The 20,690-nt window shown below is 44.3% G+C and overlaps 1 protein-coding gene across 2 annotated transcripts; it reads right to left on the bottom strand.

The window, feature by feature from the left end:
* Positions 1-1,973: 1,973 nt before the first annotated feature.
* On the bottom strand, positions 1,974-20,104 carry LOC103189920 (regulator of G protein signaling 19). 2 transcript variants are annotated; one of them, XM_007910483.2, is made up of 5 exons: positions 20,086-20,104; positions 14,976-15,108; positions 8,442-8,516; positions 6,627-6,861; positions 1,974-2,584 (listed from the first exon to the last, which is right to left on the bottom strand). In XM_007910483.2, the coding sequence occupies exons 2-5, from the start codon at positions 15,068-15,070 to the stop codon at positions 2,396-2,398; spliced, it is 594 nt and encodes a 197-aa protein (XP_007908674.2). In that variant the 5' UTR covers positions 15,071-15,108; positions 20,086-20,104; the 3' UTR covers positions 1,974-2,395. The 2 variants fall into 2 exon arrangements, with proteins under 2 accessions (XP_007908674.2, XP_007908673.2); XM_007910482.2 differs by lacking the exon at positions 20,086-20,104 and having other exon boundaries at positions 14,976-15,312.
* Between the last annotated feature and the right edge of the window lie 586 nt (positions 20,105-20,690).

Here is a 20,690-nt window from a genome sequence, read left to right as displayed (position 1 = left end):
TAAACCACCATATTTGAATTGTATTAATATTGACACCTTCTGCACACAGGCTAATTGTGTATCCTCATTGGGGGATGTGAAGGATAACTGTTTTATTCTTTTCTGACCAGGATCTGATAATGCAATACAAAATTACATTTGTAAAGCGCCTTTCATGTCGGAAGGACATCCCAAGGGGCTGAGCAGTCAGGGATTAGGACCCGAGCGGAGTGGGGTGGGGGTGTTGGGATCAGGGAGGGTGGAGAGTAGGAAGGAGTAGGAGGGTGGCCAAAGGCAAAAGGCACGGTTGAAGAGGGTCTTGAGGTGTGCCTTGAAGGAGGCAAAGGAGGGAGCGAGGTGAAGAGACTGTGGGATGGAGTTCCAGAGAGTGGGGGCAGAGAGGCTGAAGGGCCGACGGCCGATGGTGGGGTGGGACAGGCAGGGGGACATGGAGAAGGTCGGAGCCTGCTGAGCGAAGGGAGCGGACAGATTGATAAGGGGTTAGCAGGTCGGAGAGGTAGGAGGGGGCAAGGCCTTGGAAGGCCTTGAAGGTGAAGATGAGGATTTTTAACTCAATCCTCTGAAGGATGGGGAGACAGTGGAGCTGGGTGAGGGTGGGGGTGATGGTGTCACAAAGCCTGGGGGCGTTGGCCTAGTCAAGCCTGGATATAATGAAAGCATGTAGGAAGGTTTCCGTGGCCTGAGGGGTGAGGCAGTGGTGGAGTCGGGCAATGTTGCGGAGGTGGGGGAAGGCAGAGCGGGTCATGGCACGGATGTGGGAAAGAAAGGACAGTTGAGGATCGAACAAGACGCCCAGGTTCCTGACTGGCTTGGTGAGGTGGAGTGTGCATCCGTAGATGCTGATGATACCAGTGACTGAGGTGCGGAGGTGCTGACACGAGCTAATCAGGAGAGCCTCAGTCTTGCTGACGTTCGACTGTAGAAAGTTGGCTCTCATCCAGGACTTGATGTCTGACAGGGAGTCTGTCAGGACAGCAGTGGTTCTGGAGTCGAGGGTGAAGGCAGAGAGATAGAGTTGTGTGTCATCCAAGAGGGAGCATGTACAGGTTGAAGAGGAGAGAACCGAGGACAGAGAGGCCTGAGGAACACCACATAAGACAATGCGAGGGCTGAAAGAGAAGCCATTTGTGGAGATAAAGTGGAGTCGGTGTGAGAAATAGGACAGAACTATGAAGGTTGAGTGAGAGGAGAAGCAGTGGAGGAGGATAGAGTGGTCCACAGTGTCAAAGGCAGCAGAGAGGTCGAGGAGACAGAATGTCATTCGTCACCTTGACCAGGGCTATTTCCGTGCTGTGAACAGAGTGGATCACGGAAACTCAATTGGAGGGGTTCGTGAAGGGAGTAGCAGAAGAGGAAGGAGTAAAGCTGGGAAGCAGCATCTCTTTCAAGTTGCAAAGGAAAATGAGGTTGGAGATGAGGCGGTAGTTAGTGAGCAGGGATGGGTCCAGGGAAGGCTAATAATAAAGCAATGCACTTGCTCTCAACCCAGATGGAAATTGCAATTCACAGCCTTTCATCAACATGCAGTCTCAATCTCAACCTTTTGCCCTACCATTTTGGTATTTTCCGTTGAACTGGCTTTGAGTTAACAGAAGTCAGTCACTGTTTTGGCTCCACCATTTAATTTACAATTTACGTTTGTATTCTTAAAGGAACAGGGTAAGATGTAGAGTAATTAGGATAAGGATTACAGTCCTCTCATTGTACTGTGATTTACGAATTTGACATGGGGTGTTATTTTGGATCAACTGGTATACTATAGCAGCAAAACGTGTGTGTGTGTGTATGTGTTTTTAAAAGCATGATTGCACAAGTGCCCAATTTCATGACTATTATACACAGAGAAATAAGTTGTGCTTTACGTTTTGAACACTATCCTCTTTTGAATCAGAAGTTACGTGTATCTCATGATTTTTAAGGTAAAGGTACAATAACACCCCTTGCACCTGAAAACAGGTATATATACTGTATATTTTATGAGACTGCTCATATGTAGCCAAACACGTTAATCAGGGGTATTGACTTGACTGTGTGTGTATTTGGCGATGACTGGCTTCTGTAAGTCTGATCCAAGCCTGTGTCCCTTCGCACCGAGTTATGTTTCTAATGCATTTGTAAAAACAAATGGACTGTAAAATCACTATCATTATCTAAGCCATTGTTTGGGAGTCAAGTGGTGCAGAGGTTAATCTGAAGCTTCTAATATCAATGTAAATTAGTGCCTCTCACGTTTTATTAGGCAACAGGAAATCAGTAGCAAAACAAACCTGAGTTTAATTTTTCTTTCTTTGTGCTGACCCTGTACCTTCAGTTTGTCTACCAATAGATGGACAGTTCGATGTTTGTGTACAAAAATTCGATTATTTTTTTCCCCCCGTAACGTATCGTTAAATATCTATGATTCTGAAGAAGTGATCGATGTGCTCTGATTCAATGACTTGTATATAGAAGAGTTCAGGAACCTTGGATAAGAGTCTCTGTGCATTAAGGTATAAATCTGAAGCTGTGCATCGTCAAATGTGTGGGGTGACGGATCTGATATCTTTTTGTTGATGACCTCGCGAACCCGGGAGTCAAGGCTAACCTGTGCAGAAAAGAAAAGTATGTTCATTACTTCCAATAACAATGATAATTGGCAATTTATATTACCTTTCCTGTAAATGCCTGTAAGAGCTTAGATAAAATTGGTTAGAAATTGAGTGGATGTTATACAGGCAAAATCAACAGCTAATCTGTGACAGTGCTGTCTGTCCCATAAGTAACATGTTCGCCCACAAACGATTCCTACCTTTATTCCTGTTCAATTTAAATACCCAGTTATTCCACTTTATAATATATTCTGTGAAGTGCTTTGATACGTCTCAACGACATGATAAGGTGCTACATCATATGCGAGGATTATTATTAGTAGTAATAGTAGTAGTTTGACTTGTTTCCTTCTGTAGAACACAAAACTTTCAATTATCGCTGTTAATTTCCTTCAATAGCTGTTTCTAATCTTGCAATTTTACTGGATTAGCGTTCGATATAATTGAATTACTCTGAATTGATTTGGCTGCAGTACTTACTTGCTGGCACGAGAGGGCAGTCCCGCACTTCAAAAATGATGTGCAAAGCAAACGTACACTGATCAGTACTTTGCTATTATTAAACTAACCAACAAAATTATGTCCATTAACCTCCCTCTTTTCACAATCCACCCAAAACCTACCTGACTGCATTTGGCTCTAACTACACCATCTCCCAGTGTATTGTATAAATACCAGAGGAAAGCAAGCAAACACTCGAGAACATTCTCGCATCCCCACATCTCCACTTATCTTCTAATTTGGGTTGGATTCAATGAATTATTTTCTTTCAGACTTTTCTTCAAAAGCATCCCACTTCCCTCTCCAACAGTCCATTGCCCTGTGTGTAAAGGAAAGCTGCCCGGGTTTCACTTAAGATGACCTTTCACAGCCTTGAACCCACATCCTCTTTCTTGCTGGCCTCCATTAACAAATGAATTTCAGAACGTTTTTCATCAACAAGTGGAAAAACCTTCTGAAATTCTGTGCAAACCCAACGGTGTAGACAGTGAATAAAGTTGTGGAGTAAAGTTGTCGACCAGGGGCTTTTAAATAAATTGTAAAACATGAAAAATGTTAAAGTGAAGGCAATTTGATGATTTTAACTTTGCCATATGTCGATCACTGTACTTCAATATTTAGGAACGAAAAGCAAATAGCAAGCAAAGGTTTGTGTTTCTTCATGATAACCATGTTTTGGTACAAATCAAATGCAAACAATATTACTGTGTTTCTTAAAGAGGCTCCTTTAGAAATGCTCATTACAGAAAACATATGGATGAGAATAATAATCCTTGCATTTGATACAGCACCTTATTATATCATTGTGACATCTCAAAGCGCTTCACAGAATATACTGTAAAGTGGAGTGACTGTGTATTTTGTTGGCGAAACGCGGCAGCCAATTGCGCACAGCAGCGTCCCATAAACAGTCGCGGGTCGAGTGACCAAACTGAAGTTTCGTCCCACCCAGGAATCGAACTCGGGTCCTCTCGCTTGGGAGGCAGGTGTGTCAACCACTAAGCCACAGGATTCCTTAGTGGACCCGGAAAGCGTTTGATTCATAAGCAAGTCAGAGCCCAAATCAAGCACAGCTTCAAAGTTCACGAAGGAATTCTGAGCAATTCATTTTTTCCATCAGAACTAAGAAGTTTGGACCAAGGTTGAAATTTGAAAGTTGCGGACATGAATGTTTGAGCAAAATTCAGTCAGACCCAACTAAAAGGTATGAACGAGTGTAGGCATCTAAAAGGAAACGTATTCACAAAGAACTGCCTCGGTTTTGTTCTCTGATAAATGATGTTAATTCGAAAAAGTCATTATTGTGTAACCTGCTGAGCTCCTTCAATAAAACATCCCTGCGAGTGTCTGCTTCAATCTGTAGGGTTCCCAATCCCAAATCCTAAACAGCTAATCACAAACAAATAGCTTCCGGAGCCAGTTAGTTTTATCCGGGTTTGCGAGGGAAAAGAAAATCAGTTCATTGACCAATCTGCCATTCCCAACAGAAATACGCGTTTCAGAGAGATACAGGGTAAGCAGAGTAACGCTTGCGAAGGACACGCCTGTGTCCCAAATCCCTGACTGTCCAGCGTCTTGGATGTCCTCACGACATGAAAGGCTCTGTACAACAACAAGAACACAGTGTCCTTCACATCGGAAAGATATCCCAGGGCGTTGAATGCAATTTGTTGTTGTTGTTGCATCTGAAACCATTTGGTTTTACAGTGTTGGGTGAGAAAGGTCCACGGTTTTGATCCAGGGGCCAACGAAGTAACGACAAGGTAAGCGGCAACTCAGGAGGGTGAAATGAAGCGCTTTGAGGAGCAAGTTTTAGCTGGTGTTGATGTGGAACACCTGAATTCAAAGTGAAGTTGGACACTTACGAGGTGGGTGAACTTGCTGTAGCTGTTTCGGGTCGTGTGGGCTTGTGGTTGTGGTCATGGTCGCATTTCTGGCCGTGTTTGTGGCTGGTGCAATGGTCACAACGGTCGCAGCGGAGGTGACACTGACAGCCTCCCCCTCCAGCTCGTTGGATGAAGCCTCCCTTCAGTGTCTGCTCTGAGACAGATCTAGTCGTTGCCTCACTTACCTGGTTTGTCGGCCAGGTTATCTGCGGCTCTGAACACCACAGCTTGAGGTCAGGGTCAGTGAAACAGGGGATGTGAACCTGCAATTGCCTTCACTCGGCAAAACTCTGCCCTTATAATGTGGACTTCATTCTGAATGGGCCGATTGCTTGCTAACCCCTTATTGTACAGCTCATTGGGTGGGGGTGTGAGGGGGTATGGTTTCTTTGTCGGAGGCATGGTCTCATCTGCCTGTTCAGGTGGCCGTTAAAGATCCCGCAGCTCTACTCGAAAAGAAAGGGGAGTTTCTCTCTCCGGGTGTCCCCGGCCAAATAATTTGGCCACTCGCTCCATGGCTGCATGTGGGACAATGCTGTGTGGAAAACTGGCTGCCACATTTCGCCCTCAAAATACACAGTCACTCCGCTTTACAGTACATCCTGTGAAGCTCCTCAAAACGTTCTCAACTAAACCAAACTGTTTAGCCTTGCACTCAATCAACTTTTCGCCCACGAAATATACAGTCAATTAACTTTTCAGTATATTCTGTGAAGCGCTTTGAGACGTCTCGAAGACGTGATAAGGCGCTGTATCGAACGCAAGGAATAATTTGAACTCGACCACCAGAATCGCTGCGTCCTTCTTTCGACTCCATTCGGGCTGGAGGTGGAAGTGTCGTAGACGTCTTAAGCCACTTTCTTGTTGTGTAAAACCACTTACGTTGGGTTGGGTTCTGTAAGATCACAGCATAACGGCAACCTCTTTGCAGCTGTTAGTCTAATTCACCCCCACGTCATCCGCTTTGCAAATTGTTTAAATATGCCACGTTATTGGCAAATGCAAAGGGAAATGTGCTTCAAGACAAATTGTTTTGACTCTTGAGCAAAGGAAAGGAATATGGAAATCTAAAATGTGTTGAGGCGACAAGAAAAAAAAAGGAAACTGTCCTGGGTTTGATTGACAATCAGAGCAGCTCAGGAGAATAAAGGACAGATGGATGACCGAAGACACGGTCAAAGAGGAAGGTCTTGAGATGGACCTTGAAAGAGGTGGGAAAGGGTGAAAAGAAGAGGCCCTGATACAGAGTTCCAGAGAGTATGGGCAGAAAGGCTGAAGGACCGATCGCCGATAGTGGGACGGGCAGAGCGAGGGATGTGCTTCCTGAGCGAAGGGAGCGGGCAGGTCGATAAGGTTAAGGACATTTCAAAAAGGCTTCACGGACCTCTAGGTTCTGTCGATATGCACTTAATATTATGCAAACGTACAAAGGAACTCCCAGCTGTACTGCCTATTCAAGTGGCGCCATTAAAATACCCGCATAAAACAACAACAACAAGAATCCATTTATAGAGCGCCTTTCACTTCGGGGGGACGTCCCAAGGCACTGGACAGTTGGGTCAGGACCCGAGCATTGGGGGGAAATGGTCAGGGGGAGGGAAGGGAGGGAGCGATGAGGGGGTAGAGAAAGAACGTATTTAAAAAAACTTACCTCTTTAGGGGAAAGTATCGAAATATAGTCCTCATATATCATTCTGACTTTCTCCTCAATGACTTTTTTGATGACTTCGTTTTTGAGATCCTCGCATGCCAGCCAAAAGAGCATATTCTCTTCACTATATTCAGTTCGTAAGAATTCTCTGAAGACATTTCTGCCAGCAGGAGTTTTCATTAGCTTGTCAAACGAGTGTCCCCATGCGTGTACTTCCTCTGTTGTTGGCTTTCCACTGTGCAACATAATTAATGAAAACATTGTGAGTGCACACATACCAGGTTACTGCTTAAAACTTCCCTTCTGATTTCATTAACCTCACGTTTTAATTGAACCATAAAGAGAGGCCCCGTATCTCACATAAAGAAGGGGGCATGCTTTGCATTCACCTGCAAAGCAGTCACGACACTTGTCAATAATTAGCGTGAAGCACTTTGAGATGTTTGTATGTGATCATCTTTTTTTAGTCAGCCAGGTATCTGACACATGCGGAAACCCATCTCCATGCTTAAGAGTATCCAAACTCAGCTGAGAATTCCATGCCTCCCACCCACATCCACATGGAAATCCGAGAGATATTTGTTGCAATGGAATACACACTCTCTCCCTGGAGAGACTCATCCTGTTTACCTAATTACAGTAAGTATTAGGTGCAGGTTGGCAAGAGCCAAGGCTTGGGGACCCCAGAGTGTACATGTCCAATGAGAGTGTGGAAGAGAGTTCCAGGAGACAGGGGTATGGTGGCTAAAGGCTTGGCCACAAATAGTGAAGGAAAGGGAGTATGGAGCGAGCAACAGACCTGAGTGGAGGATATGGGCTGGGATGTAGGCCTGGACGATAGGCCAGATAGGTTGAGGGGAGACATGGGCTGATTTAAAGAGCAGGATACGGATCTTAAACTCAACTCTGAGATGCTGGGAGCCAGTGGAGCTTGCTGAGGATTGAAATAATGGACATGAAAGGTGTTGAACAGGAGAGAACCTGGGCAAAGTTCTAGATCAGTTGAAGCTTCTGATGAGGGGAGCTATCGAGGCCAACAAGGAGTGCAATCAATGTTAGACGAGTAAGGACGACATTTCAGAAAACAAAATGCCATTGGCATTTCTTCATTTCACTTTAAGCAACCTTAAAGGCTTTGAATTATTTATATCTGAATGCTTTCAAGTAGTTTTTTTGTGATTACATTATGAAAGTCCCAGCCTATACCAACCAATGACTGACTCATTTGCAAAGAATGCAACTTTAAAAGGTCAGCTGGCAACGTTTCGGTAATTATAGAGTTATAGCTGTGAAGACAAACAAAAAAATCAAGGGCGATGGAGGTCCTTATCGAATGTAATAACCTTAATATGATTTATCATACTTATGCAATTTCCCCCCCCGAATGATGCCAGTCAAAAGGGATGAATATTGAACTGTTTGGTTGTTCTGCCGCCTTTTAAGTACTAATGGATGAGCTGGGGTGATTCTCAAAATACCGTTGATCATGAGTTATTCGATAGTATGCTGGTCTGTAGTGCTAATGCTCTTGTCTGGGTTAGAAGACAGTGAACACATAAACAACAACAACAACTTGCATTTATACAGTGCACCTCACACAACACCTCACACACCAGAGCACGTAAACAATGCAGGTATGAGCCCAGTGTCATAGATTTCCTGCTGTTGACTTCCATACAAACTGGGCCACACACGGTTGGATGAAAAATACAAAGTTGTCGTCTTTTTAAGAAAGTTTCTCTGGTTCACATTCATCGAAGTTGGCCGAGAAACGAGAAGAGACGACATCTGATTCTAAATGGACCTAGGGCTCACCTCGCTTCACAGTTCTGTATCGTTTCCAATTTGGTATCGTAGGATGCTCTTCGGATCCGATCATTGTTTCCTTTCCTAACGGGGACAACAAAGGAAGTCGGTGAAATAACAAACGGCCACACATTTATAGCACTGAACCCCAAGCGAGCAGACATCGAGGGCCTTGTGGTATTCTGGTGAATGCATTCGTACCATCCTGTACCAAGTGCCTCAATCCAGCAAAACAGAGCAGCGGTATCGGCAATGATGGCAAGATTTTGTTTAGGCGACAAATTGGTCCCTCGATCGCCCGTCTTAGCGTTCTCGTGCGTCACATTTTATTAGGCCACCCTGGGTGTCAGCCTGGCTCAGTCAGCAGCGCTCTCGCCTCGAATCTGAAGGCTGTGGGTTCAAGCCCCACGTCGGATCTTGCGACTCATAGCCCATTGCTAACTCGCCAATGCTGTGTCGGAGGTGCCGGCCTTTGGATCAGATTTTAAAATTGAGGTCCTGTCTGCCCATTCAGGTAGGCGTTCAAGATTCAATAACACTAATTGAAATTAGAAGGGAGTTTCTCCCGGTCTCCTGGCCAATGATTCCCCCAGATAAAATTCACCCACGGGATCTTTGCTGTTTGTGGGACATTGCTGTGCACAAACTGGTAGCGCATTTTACCTACAAAATACACAGTCACTACACTGTCCAGTGAATCCTGTGAAGCACTTCCCGACGTGAAAGGTGAGATATCAAATGCAAGGATTATTGATAAGTATTAATCGAACCGTGCAACTTCGCTGGGAACTCGAAAAGTGCGTGGCTTTAAGGTTGTGACCAGTGGATTTCTCTCACCCTGACCTCCGATGTAGACATCTCTGATGGTGCAACTTCCTGAGAGAAATGGACAGCGAAACCCTATCAGGTTTTACTGCGGTTTCCTTTCATAAGAGTTCATGAGTGTGCAACTGATTGTCGCACTTGCCAAGCCTTGTTAAAGGTGGTTACCACTTACTCCCACCCCCTAACCCCACTCTCCACATTTTTTTTTCTTATTTCAAGATGTATTTTCAGCCAACTTATTTAAGGTATTCTACCGGTGACTGAGAGTTTCAGCCACTGCCTTGCTTGCAGGCAGAGAAGCAATATTGCAGATCGCAGTGGTGCCACTAGTCTTGTGACATTTAGTTCCTCTATTGTGAGTCATGAAACCAGGAACAGTGATGCAAGATAGATGTCAACATGACGGATTATAGAAACAATCTTTGCTGGAAAATGGACCAATTTAACCCTTGGAGTTCTGAGAACATCTTCATGCCTCCTGGCGCTCCCTGTTCTCGGCATCGCAAGCGAGAGGACCCGGGTTCGATTCCCGAGTGGGGCGAAATCTTAGGCAAGTTTCCTTGCTCCACACGCCTCTGGTTATCCAGCAGTAAGTAGGAACCCGGTAGTTAGTCAATCTGTGGATGGCTTTCCGGCGGTAACAATTCTTTAAAACAATTACTCACTCCAAAACTGTTTGTGGGACGCTGCTGTGCGTAAATGTCTGCCACGTTTCGCCCACAAAATACACAGTCAATCCACTTTACAATATATTCTGTGAAGCGACGTCTCAACGACGTGATAAGGCGCTGTATCAAACGTGAGGATTATTATTATTTTACTCTCAAACTCCCCACCTCAGTTCCGTTTCAAGATTCAAGAGCCAGAAAATTGAGACAGTCACAGATCCTATCAGTCATCGACCCTTTAACTGTTCCCCATTTTCTCGCTTTTTTAAAAAAAAATTATAAATAGTTGAGGAAATAGTTTTTGAAAGTTTGAGAAAAAGTAACAACTAAATATTTTTAAATAAAGAGCTGAGGAAATAAAATAATAATAAAAATTCTTGCCTTTGATATAGCACCTTATCACGTCATCGAGACGTCTCAAAGCGCTTCACAGGATATGCAGTAAAGTGAATTGACTGTTCTTTGTGGGCGAAAATGAGGAAAACTAACAATCAGTCGAGCAAAGAGTTTAAAATGCATTATTTTGTGTTTCTTCATTTATTAGTCAATTATGGCTGAAGAAGCACAGCATTAACACTATTCTGGATGTTTGAGGTTGTTTATAACTGTGTGATGCTATCTCTTCTTTCAGCGCATACAGAACTGGTCGGCCCAGAAGAATAGAAACTCTGCAATCTCTAAACTGCAACGTCGTTGCCTTGAATTATCCCACGATGGAAATATTTACTCAGTGTCTCGATTTTTCGTTTGATTTAACGGTTATAACTGGGTCACATACCATTTCTCAAACATGACCCTGGGCAACTAAACTGCTGACTGGCCTACCCACAGCTTCCCTTGACTACACTCTACTATCCTCCTTGATAATCTGCTTAATAAGTCATTGATCGCCCACTGTATAAAGGTTTATTACCTGAAGTTCTATCCATCCCAGCATTGGACACCACATAGCACCATAGCAATCAGTCCGTTCCCTCCGCTCGGTGGGCACTGGCCTGCTTCATGTTCCCCGTCCTGCCCGCCCCACCATCGCAGTTGGGCCTTCAGGTTTTCTGGCCCCACCCTCTAGAACTCCATCCTGGAGTCCTTCCATCTTGTCCCCTCCCTTGCCTTCTTCAAGGCCCATCTCAAGACTTCCCTCTTTGATCGTACTTTCAACTACTCTCCCACCCACCTACCCACCCACCCACCAACCCTGCCCTTCAAATCTCCTGATCCCAACCCCCAGCTCGGGCGCAAACCCTTAACTGTCCAGCATTTCGGGACATCCTCCCAATGTGAAAGGCGCTGTATAGATTTAATTTTGTTGTTGTTGACAAGGGCGGACATGACTAACCTCAGAGGAGTTACACTGCAAAGCCGTCAATCCGTAACAGCCAAATCAATCCCGCAATGTTATTTTCATCATATTTTGCATGGCAAACACATGGAACAATTCTGATCTGTGTGTGACTGTTTGCCTTGTGCGTGAGTGATGCAAGCGTTGTTCCCGCTGGTGAGAAACAAGTCTTTTTGGGAGTGGCACAGCTTGCCACTCCACACGCTATCAGATCTCTGCGTAAAACAATTCCTCCTAATGTCTCTCCCCCAACCCCCGCACCCCACACACTTTGCTCCTCCGTTTAAAATATTGCATTTAAAAACTCTGCAACATTATAGCCCCTCCCTGTGATGATCCTGTTCATCCTAAACATTAACAGTCCCTTCCAGTGCTGTCCATACAGTGTAATTCGAATCACCAGGTTAACATTAGCAGCAAATGGGGAATGCAAAAGCCAAATTTCTTGCATTCCTTGCACCCATTATCTCTAATTCAGCTGAGCTGTCAGCTGTGGAGCAGTGAAGTGGACAAGGAGGCTCCCATATTTTGGCACAGGGGTTGGTGGGTGGGGGGAGCTCAATAACTGTTCACTTTAGTGGCACAGAGAGAACAACAACAACAAGATTGCATTTATAGAGCGCCTTTCACGTCGGGAGGACGTCCCAAGGTGCTGGACAGTTGGGTCGGGACCCGAGCATTGGGGGGAAATGGTCAGGGTGAGGGGAGGGAAGGGAGGGAGTGAGGAGGGGGTAGAGAGTCGAGAGGGGAGCTGAAGGTACGGTCAAAGAGAAAGGTCTTGAGACCGACCTTGAAGGAGGAAAGGGAGGAAGCGGCGAAGGCACTGGGGGATGGAGTTCCAGAGCCTCGGGGCTGAGAGGCTGAAGGCCCGGCCACCGATGGTAGAGCAGTTGGGGCGGGGGATTAGGAGCAGACCGGAGCCAGAGGAACGGAGGGTATGGGCAGGTAGGTAGGGGGATAGTAGGTCGCAGAGGTAGGAGGGAGCAAGGCCGTGAATGGCCTTGTAGGTGAGGATGAGGATCCTGAATTCGATCCTCTGGGGTAGTAATAATAATGCTTCCCTTTTGATTTAACGCCTTATCACGTGTTTTTAAAACACGCGCGTGAGAGCTACATTTCCGAGCGTCACTAGATGCAGCTAAGCTGTCAGCCCGGCTCAGTGGCTGGCGTTCTCGCCTTTTGAGGCAGAAGGTGGTGGGTTCAGTTTGAGCCCCCACCCACGTCAGGACTTTGAGCTCACATCGTCAAAAGGCAAAAGGCATTATCGCATTTATCGGACACCAGAGGGCCCCAACTTCTCCCTAGTCTTAGCCTTTATGTATGTCTGCACACACATCTGTACAGATTTTAAGCAACTGAAGAATAAATATGACTGTTTAGGTGCATTACTCACCCGTAGCCCTGTCACACCAGTTGTAGCCAGGCACCACTGGCTCCCTATCACCAAACAGATCAATGTCAAGATCCTCACACTCATTTTCAAATCCCTTCATGCCCGGGCCCCTCCCTGCCTCTACGACCTGCTTAAACCCCCCCAACCCACAGCCCTCTGCCTCCGCTCAACTGGCTTCTTCCCTCGTGTCCTCCGTTCCACCACGGGTGGCCACGCTTTCAGCCACTACTCCCTGAATTTCTTACTACTCCCTTCCTCTACCCCTCCGCCTTGCTCCTTCCTCGCCCATCTTTAGGTCGCGCCTGAAGACTTTCCTCTCCGACCGTGCCTACGGTCACCTCCCCGGCTTGGTGTCGTGCTCCGCCACTGTCAAGCGCTCTGGGATGCTATCCTGCATGAGTGAGGGGCGCTATATAAATGCAACTTGAGTTGAGTTTGCCGTGCTCTGGGGAAGAACATGAGGGTTACACCTGCTGCTTTTTTGCACAACCGTAAAATAAAAGTGGTTTGACAACAAGAGAATGCCTGTTTCTTGAAAGAGTGGTTTAAGGAAGTGGGTCTCTACTAACTAATGTTTCAGTTGATGTGCACTGGCAAAGGAAGAAAGATTTTTTTGAAACATCCACGAGACAGGAAATCTAGTTCCTACTGTGTGGTTTTCATGACAAACAAAAACCCATCACGACTTGAAAGAGAAATGAAACTGTGGGGGAGGTGGGTTTGGGTGGGAGAGAGAGAGAGAGAGAAAGAGAATTGACATTCAAGGAATATGTAATTTACACCATTCTAAAACCAAAGAAAACACACGTTTAAAGATTGTTAGATCAGTTGTCAGTTCGGTTGAAGGCTCTTCGACCGATTTTATATCATTGTCTCGGAACACCTCGAGAAGTCTTCCCTTTATAGCATCAAGTCGTTCATCTCACCCCACTATTGGCAGGTGGGCCTTCTTCCACTCTGCTCCCATCCACTGGAAATTCATCCCCGCACTTCCTCCTCCTCGCCCCCTCCCTCGCCTCCTTCAAGACTCATCTCAAGACCCTCCTCTTCGACCGTGCTTTCGATCTCCCTGCTTCCCCCCACAGCCCTCCACCCTCCCCGACCCCGACCCCCAGCTCAGGTTCGAAACTCTGACTGTCCTGCGCCTTGGGACGACCTCCTGACGTGAAAGGCGCTTTACAAATGCAATTTTGTTATTGTTGTTGTTGTAAATGATTCCAGCGGTTCCAGCCTCAGACAAGTCTTCCTACTTGCCGTTGTACAGCGTTCTTCACGTTAGAATAGTGCCTCAGTGCTCCGCAATAAGGTTGAATTTAAGAAATTTCAATTTCAAGACAACGGTCTTAAGCCTAAGCCCATGAGAAATGGATTGAGCAACAGTGGGCATTTCTGCAATTGAGTTAGCAATCGCTGTGTTTTGTTCAGACGGTTTTTACACCTAAGTTTCTTTTATAAAAAAAAGGAAAAAGAAAATTCAGCCCCTAGATATTTTTTGATACTCACTGAAAATGTCACTCTCTCCCTCTCTCTCTCAGAAGCAGAACTGTTTGGAATCGGTGGGGGTGGGGGGGATTGGGGGGGAGCACTGCTGTTCAGAGACTTTGCTGTGTGCGAATTGCCTGCCATCTTTGCTTCTCGGTGCACAGTCACTACACTCAACAGGAATTACCTGCAAAGTGCTTTGAGATAAAATGAACAGAAAGCTTAACGCAAAGACATTGTGGTGTACAAACCTCTCCGCAAGACTCAGCTCTGGGAAATCATTTCTGCAGAAGGACCACACTCTACAGACAACTAAACATCAATTATGTGATTGTTCACAGCCACTGCAAAGATCTAACTTACCTGCGTAAGTGTCTGATTTCCCAGAAAGGTTTACCGTGCAGTGTGTGAACGATGGGCCTTAAGAACAAATGTCGTTCACTTTCTTTTAACAAAGCAACGTAAATCAAATTATGTCTCAAAGTAATTTGAGTGGGGCTCGGGGATGGGGGGGGGGTGGGGTATTATATAAAAAAACACTGTATAAGCTCTCTGTGGGCACAGGGCTCCCAGAGACTGGCTTTTGTTTTCTGCAGGAATGCAGCATGTCCTTCGAGTAAGAGAAAAAGGGTATAAAAATAGGCTGCTGAAATAAATGTAATTACGACTTAAATTTAATCAACTGGGTTTGAGGAAGACCGACAGTAATTCTGATTGAGGTTGGTTATTCATTAGGATCCTGTGTGGCGTTTAGAATGCTTTCACCTGCTAAAGCGTAAGGCGTAAGGAATTTATTTTTTACCACTAGGTTTTACTGTATAGATTGTCGGACATACCAGCAGCCGCAGCAACAGCACCAGCAGAAACAGCATGGATTTGATCTATGATTGGCTGTGGATTGGGTGGTGGTTGAGATCTCATTCTGCGACATTTGCTGTTTCTTCTCTCTTGCTGTTCAGATCTTCGGTGCTTTAAAGAAAAACACACACACACGACACAGCAAAATAAAACACGGTTTACAAAAAGACGAACTCCATCCACCTCACTGGTCAAACAGACGGACTCTCTTGCNTTTTTAACATTTTCGTATTTGCTTTGTCAGGACAGAATGCCAGAAATTCTAGTATTTGGCTTATTCTTATTTTTTCTACCAAGGGTATCTTTTATATCGAGAGACTTGGCTGAAAGACTTCCTGTTTCCTGTCCTTCTGATGTAGGTATATTTTTTCCTGTGGTAATGTAAACTTTTAATCTCCTTCACGATTGCATCAAGTCTGCAGCACTCGAGCTCAGTATTATTCTTGGACAAACAGGTCGTGACTAAATGTTACGGGAAAATACGATCTGGGTGGTGTCAACGTGGGTAGCAGTCAGTTAGGTCACTCTCTGGCCATGGGTCCAAGTCCCACATTGGGATCACAGTCCAGGCCCGACACTCCAGTGCAGTGCTGGAGGGTGGGGGGAGCGCTGCTGTTTGTGGGACTCTGCTGTGTGCAAAGTGCCTGCCATCTTTTGACCACAGGTACACGCAACAAGAATTACCTGTGAAGTACTTTGAGATTACAACGAGAATCCTTGCATTTGAGATAATAATCCTTGCATTTGATAATCCTTGCATTTGAAATAGCACCTTATCACGTTATCAACAACAACAAATTACATTTATATAGCCCCTTCACTTCAGGGGGATGTTACAAGCCATCTCAAAGCGCTTCATAGGATTTACTGTAAAGTGGGAATAAAAAAAACACACCAATTGAACAATCCTTGACTTATTGCAATGTGACTGGCTGGCTGTGAGTGCGAGAGAGAGGATAATTTTGCTGTGAGCAGATCCCGCCAGCTCCTGCGCACAAAATCATAGTCAGAGGATCTTGCAGCCACAGAATAAAGCCTTTACTGAAGGAACGCTGTGACTAAGGCACAAAGTTACTGTTGCTGAGCGAGAGACAAGCCTCATCTATTATTTCACCGAGAAGAGATTTGGGATTTTAATTTCATGTTCAACAACAACAGCAACAACTTACATTTACACAGTGCCTTTCATGTCGGAAGGACGTCCCAAGGCAAGGCAATGGACAGTCAAGGGTTTGCACCCGAGCTGGGGGTTGGAAGCAATAGGGGTGGAGGGTAAGAGTGGGTGGTTGGTTGAATTTGAATCCATCGCGTACAATTTGGATGGTCGATCAAAGCAGGATTCTTCCAGCTTCGGGTAATCTGGATTTCAATTTTGCAGATCGGAAACCGATTGTCGGAGGCTAGGTTTGACTCAAGATTCAGCTCTGAACAATCTGAAATTCGTAGGAAGAGATCTCACGTTCTTACCCTCTGTGTTTTTTTATCCCTTGCACAGGCGACTCGGAATTGAATTGATTCCCTTGCTCTGTGAGTCGATGGGCTGAATTACCTCCTTCTGTGCTGTAGTTTTCAATGTTTCTGCCTATCTGCACCACTGATAATACCAGGCTTTCCATCACATAAAAAATGCAAATGTATGAAAATGACTCGTTAGAAATCACATGCACGCAGGCTGTTAGCCTGACCCTCCAATGCAGTGCTGGGGGTTGGAATCAACAGGGGTGAGACATTAAACAGGGCCTCAGTTTAATATCTCATCCGAAGGGCCACAACACTGACAATCCCCACCAGCATTGCACTGGAGTGTCACCTCACACTAAAAGAAGCTCAAAGCCCCAACGTGGGGCATGAACCTATATATGTGGAGTCCTGTAGCTCAGTGGTTAGAGCACTCGCTTTGCAAGTGAGAGACCTGAGTTCAATTCCAGGCAGAGGGCGAAACCTTGGGCAAGTTTCCTTACTCCACACAGAGCCTAATAATAATCGCTTCAAAACAAAACAATAATAAATTGGTCATTTTCAATCTACGACTGTTTGTGGGACATTGCTGTGCGCAATTGGCTGCCACGTTCGCCCACAAATATATGTCAATTCACTTTACAGTCTATTCTGCGAAGCGCTTTGGGACGTCTAGAAGACGTGAAAAGCACTATATCAAATGCAAGGATTATTATTATTATTATTATTATTATGACTTTCTGACTCCAAAGCGAGAGTGCTACACACCACACTGAACCAACCAGGCTGACCTACTGTGATGATGTGGCAAGCCATGAACGTTATGCCATTCACTCGCGCATTTCATACTAATTTTGCTAACATATTGGTCAGCCTCTGCCTAAGGAAACCACAGCGTGTGCACACAGTTCCTCTTTCCATCTTCCTTTTACAAAGATCCACAGTTCAATCCTGCTCTTGATAAGCTTCCCGGTGTACAATTAACAACTGGAGCAGGTTGGCAGGAAGGAAGACAGGAGACATTTATATCAAAAAGAAAAGTAGTTTGATGCTGTGATGGGAGGACGATAGGGTGGGTATTCTGGAGGGTTGAAATCAGATGGGCCAAAGGGACTTTTTCATACAAACCAATCCTGTGATTTTGTGAATAAATCATTGGGATTGAATTGGATAAGTATCTGATGGGAAACATTCTAAAAGGAGAGAAAGAGAAAGAGAGAGAGAGCAAGAGAGAGAGAGAGAGAGAGAAAGCATTAGAGCAAGTGTGTAGGAGCAGCTCTGGAATATAATAAATAATAATCCTTGCATTTTTATTATCATTTATTAATTATTAATGAGCTGGCATTGTTTTGCTGTGTTCTGTATTATCCATGATTCCAACCCCAGTCCAGGTGCCAGCAATGTTTAAGGGCTTTGAGACATCCTGCCAAGATGAAAGGCGCTACACAAATGTAAATTGTATTGTACCGAGATTCTTTCAGGTTTTTACGGGCATTGTAAAAATTATGAAGACTCTGGTGCCTTGCACATGGTTTATAAGACAATTGTAAGACCGTATCATTGCCAGGTCTGCAAACAGAATTACATTTCCAGGATTGCAATTTAAGTCATTTTCTATTTTTGTTAAATTTCTTAATGCAATTACACAGTGATTTAAAAAAAAAATTCTCCCAGTGTTAGGTATCGTTTGTAAGGGAGGCAAAAAAAAATCTTAATTACAATGTCAATGTCAGAGTCAATTAAGGTTCCACTAACAAGGTATCAGAGGCCCCAAAATTCCACATAGTCTTAGCCCATAAACCCAGTCTTGCCTAAAAAACTAAGATTGCACAGAATTGTGAAAAATTCATAAATTCGGATTTAATTGAGTAGCCGGTTTTCCACAGGTCTTAAAAATGAAACTGGCCTCCACAATAATAAAATCTCTTTCCCCGGGTAAAACACTCTGGGACGCTAGCCCGCGTGAAGTTGTCATTGTTGTTTACTAGAAACGTTCACAGGTATTAGTAACTTGCGTTTCCGACAACTTTGATTTCAGATTAAAAACAGAATATCCGGGAGATTCCTGGCAGGTAAAAGTGAAAATTAAAGAGGATTGAATCGGCTCCTTTATCTCTACACTTCTCTTGCAACATTGGCCCTGCTCGGCCTTTCTAGAATGTTCTGTTTGTAAATTCGCAGCGCTCACTGTGTGACATTGCGTCTCCCTCAATTGGGCTTATTCCATTTTGCATTTGTTTTACTGAAACAATATATATGCAATAAAATGCATCATTAGATTGAGGTGTTGCTGAACGCACAGTAAAGATCTCTTCAATAACTGTCCTAATGTATTCCACGTGTAATTTTTAGCAGAGTTCAAATTAGAAAACCCAACACAATGTAGGCAAGGTATTTTGAAAACAATTACAAACATAACAATACATGATGTGATATCTCCTGTATTGTCTAAACATTTGTCTTCAATACCAAGTCTTATAATTACATCCTCAGTTGTAACAATAAGACATCTAACTTTCCAGGGCTGCTTTTCTTAATAACCCCTAATCCCAAGATTGCTAACAGAGGAACTTTGCTTTACATTCATTTATGCCGCACAAATAGGATTTTGTTTCTGTTCTTCAGGTTGTGAAATGACTCACTATACATCAAGGTGAAAGCATTATATTTTATTTCTGTGCTGTTCGTATTTTTCCCTGTCTATTGGGATTTTAAAAGCAATATTTTTTGGGAGGTTTGAACCCCAAAGCCATTATTTTGTCTGTGCGCAGGTCACACATTTCTCGAGCAATCTTCACGGCAGATCTACAAAATACCAGAAACCTCAGGAATATATGCCCTCTGTCTTCTTCATCTTTTCTAGTGGTAAAATGGCCCTATTTCCCTTCTCATATTAGAACCATACACATTTACATTTGAAGAGCAACGTGCATTTACATAGTGCCCCTTACGTAGTGTAGTGCCCCAGAGTGCTTAAGAAGGCCATTCAGCCCATTTTGTCTGCGATGGCCCTTTTAAAGAGCAATCTATTTAATCCCGTTCTCTCTGTGTCATTTGTACAGTATTGTATCCTGAAACCCTTTGCAAGCTGAGCTTCCCATGTCCTGGTAAGTCCTTCGACATCAATTACTGCAATAACCTTTAATCATAAACTTCACACAAAAGCTTGGGAGGATGTGAGATGCACTTCCCAGACACTGAAAGGTTGTGGACACAGGTTAATAGATCGGAGTTACCAGGGATTCAAATTGCCAAAGGTTTCAAGATACAGCGATGGGGCTCGATACCAAAATGGAAATAGATTATTAAGGGATTTGGAGTAAAGGTGGGCAAATTGAAAGACCTGACAGGATCTAGGAAAATGACCAGAATCGGCTTCTTGGGCAGGATAGCCTACTGTTTTACAGTATAAGACATTGATTTAAAATAGGACCTGAGCGAAGACTTTGGTAAGTAAATATCTACCATCACGGAGGTCTTTCCCCCCACCAACCCACAACCACAATCAATTAAGTGGAGTCCTGTAGCGTATTGTTTAGAGCACTCGCCTCGCAAGCAAGAGGACCTGGGTTCGATTTCCAGCCAGGGTGAAATGTTAGGCAAGTTTCCTTACTCCACACGCTTGTTTACCTGGTACGAATCTGGTTGTTAGTCGATTGGTGGATCGCTTTTCCGTGGGTAATAATTCCTTCAAAAATAATAATTCCTACAGTAAATAAAAAGTATAATAATTCAGTTACTCAATCCACGACTGCTTGTGGGACGCTGTGTGCACAATTGGCTGCCGTGTTTCGCTCAGAAAATATATGGTCAATTCACTTTACAGTATAGTCTGTGAAGCACTTTGAGACGTCTCGAAGATGTGAGGAGGCGCTATGCGAAGATGTGAGGATTATTATTATTATAAATAATGAAAGGAGTTGCTCGAAAATTGATGGAATCCAAATGAATTCCCCATTGGTTTTATTTCACTCCTAATCGCTCCCGAAATCAAAGGCTTTCTTGTGACATTCATAGATGTCCATAGGACTGAGACTGCCTTACATTCACCTTCACTTTCTGTGCTTCCAGGCCCTCAGTATAAAGGTTTGTGTGAAACATGTTTCAGCAGGTCTCATTTTCATACAATGTTCATTGGGACAGGCATTCGCAATCAGATAGGAAAACATGTAAAACATGTCAATATTGCCAACAGTTATTTATGGCAATAGACCAAACTGATTTGCCTATTATAA

Source organism: Callorhinchus milii, unplaced genomic scaffold (assembly GCF_018977255.1).
Source record: "Callorhinchus milii isolate IMCB2004 unplaced genomic scaffold, IMCB_Cmil_1.0 Scaffold18, whole genome shotgun sequence".
NCBI classification, from domain to species: Eukaryota; Metazoa; Chordata; class Chondrichthyes; order Chimaeriformes; family Callorhinchidae; genus Callorhinchus; species Callorhinchus milii.
Note: the sequence above shows the minus strand (reverse complement) of the source record. Positions and strands in the feature narration are given on the sequence as shown.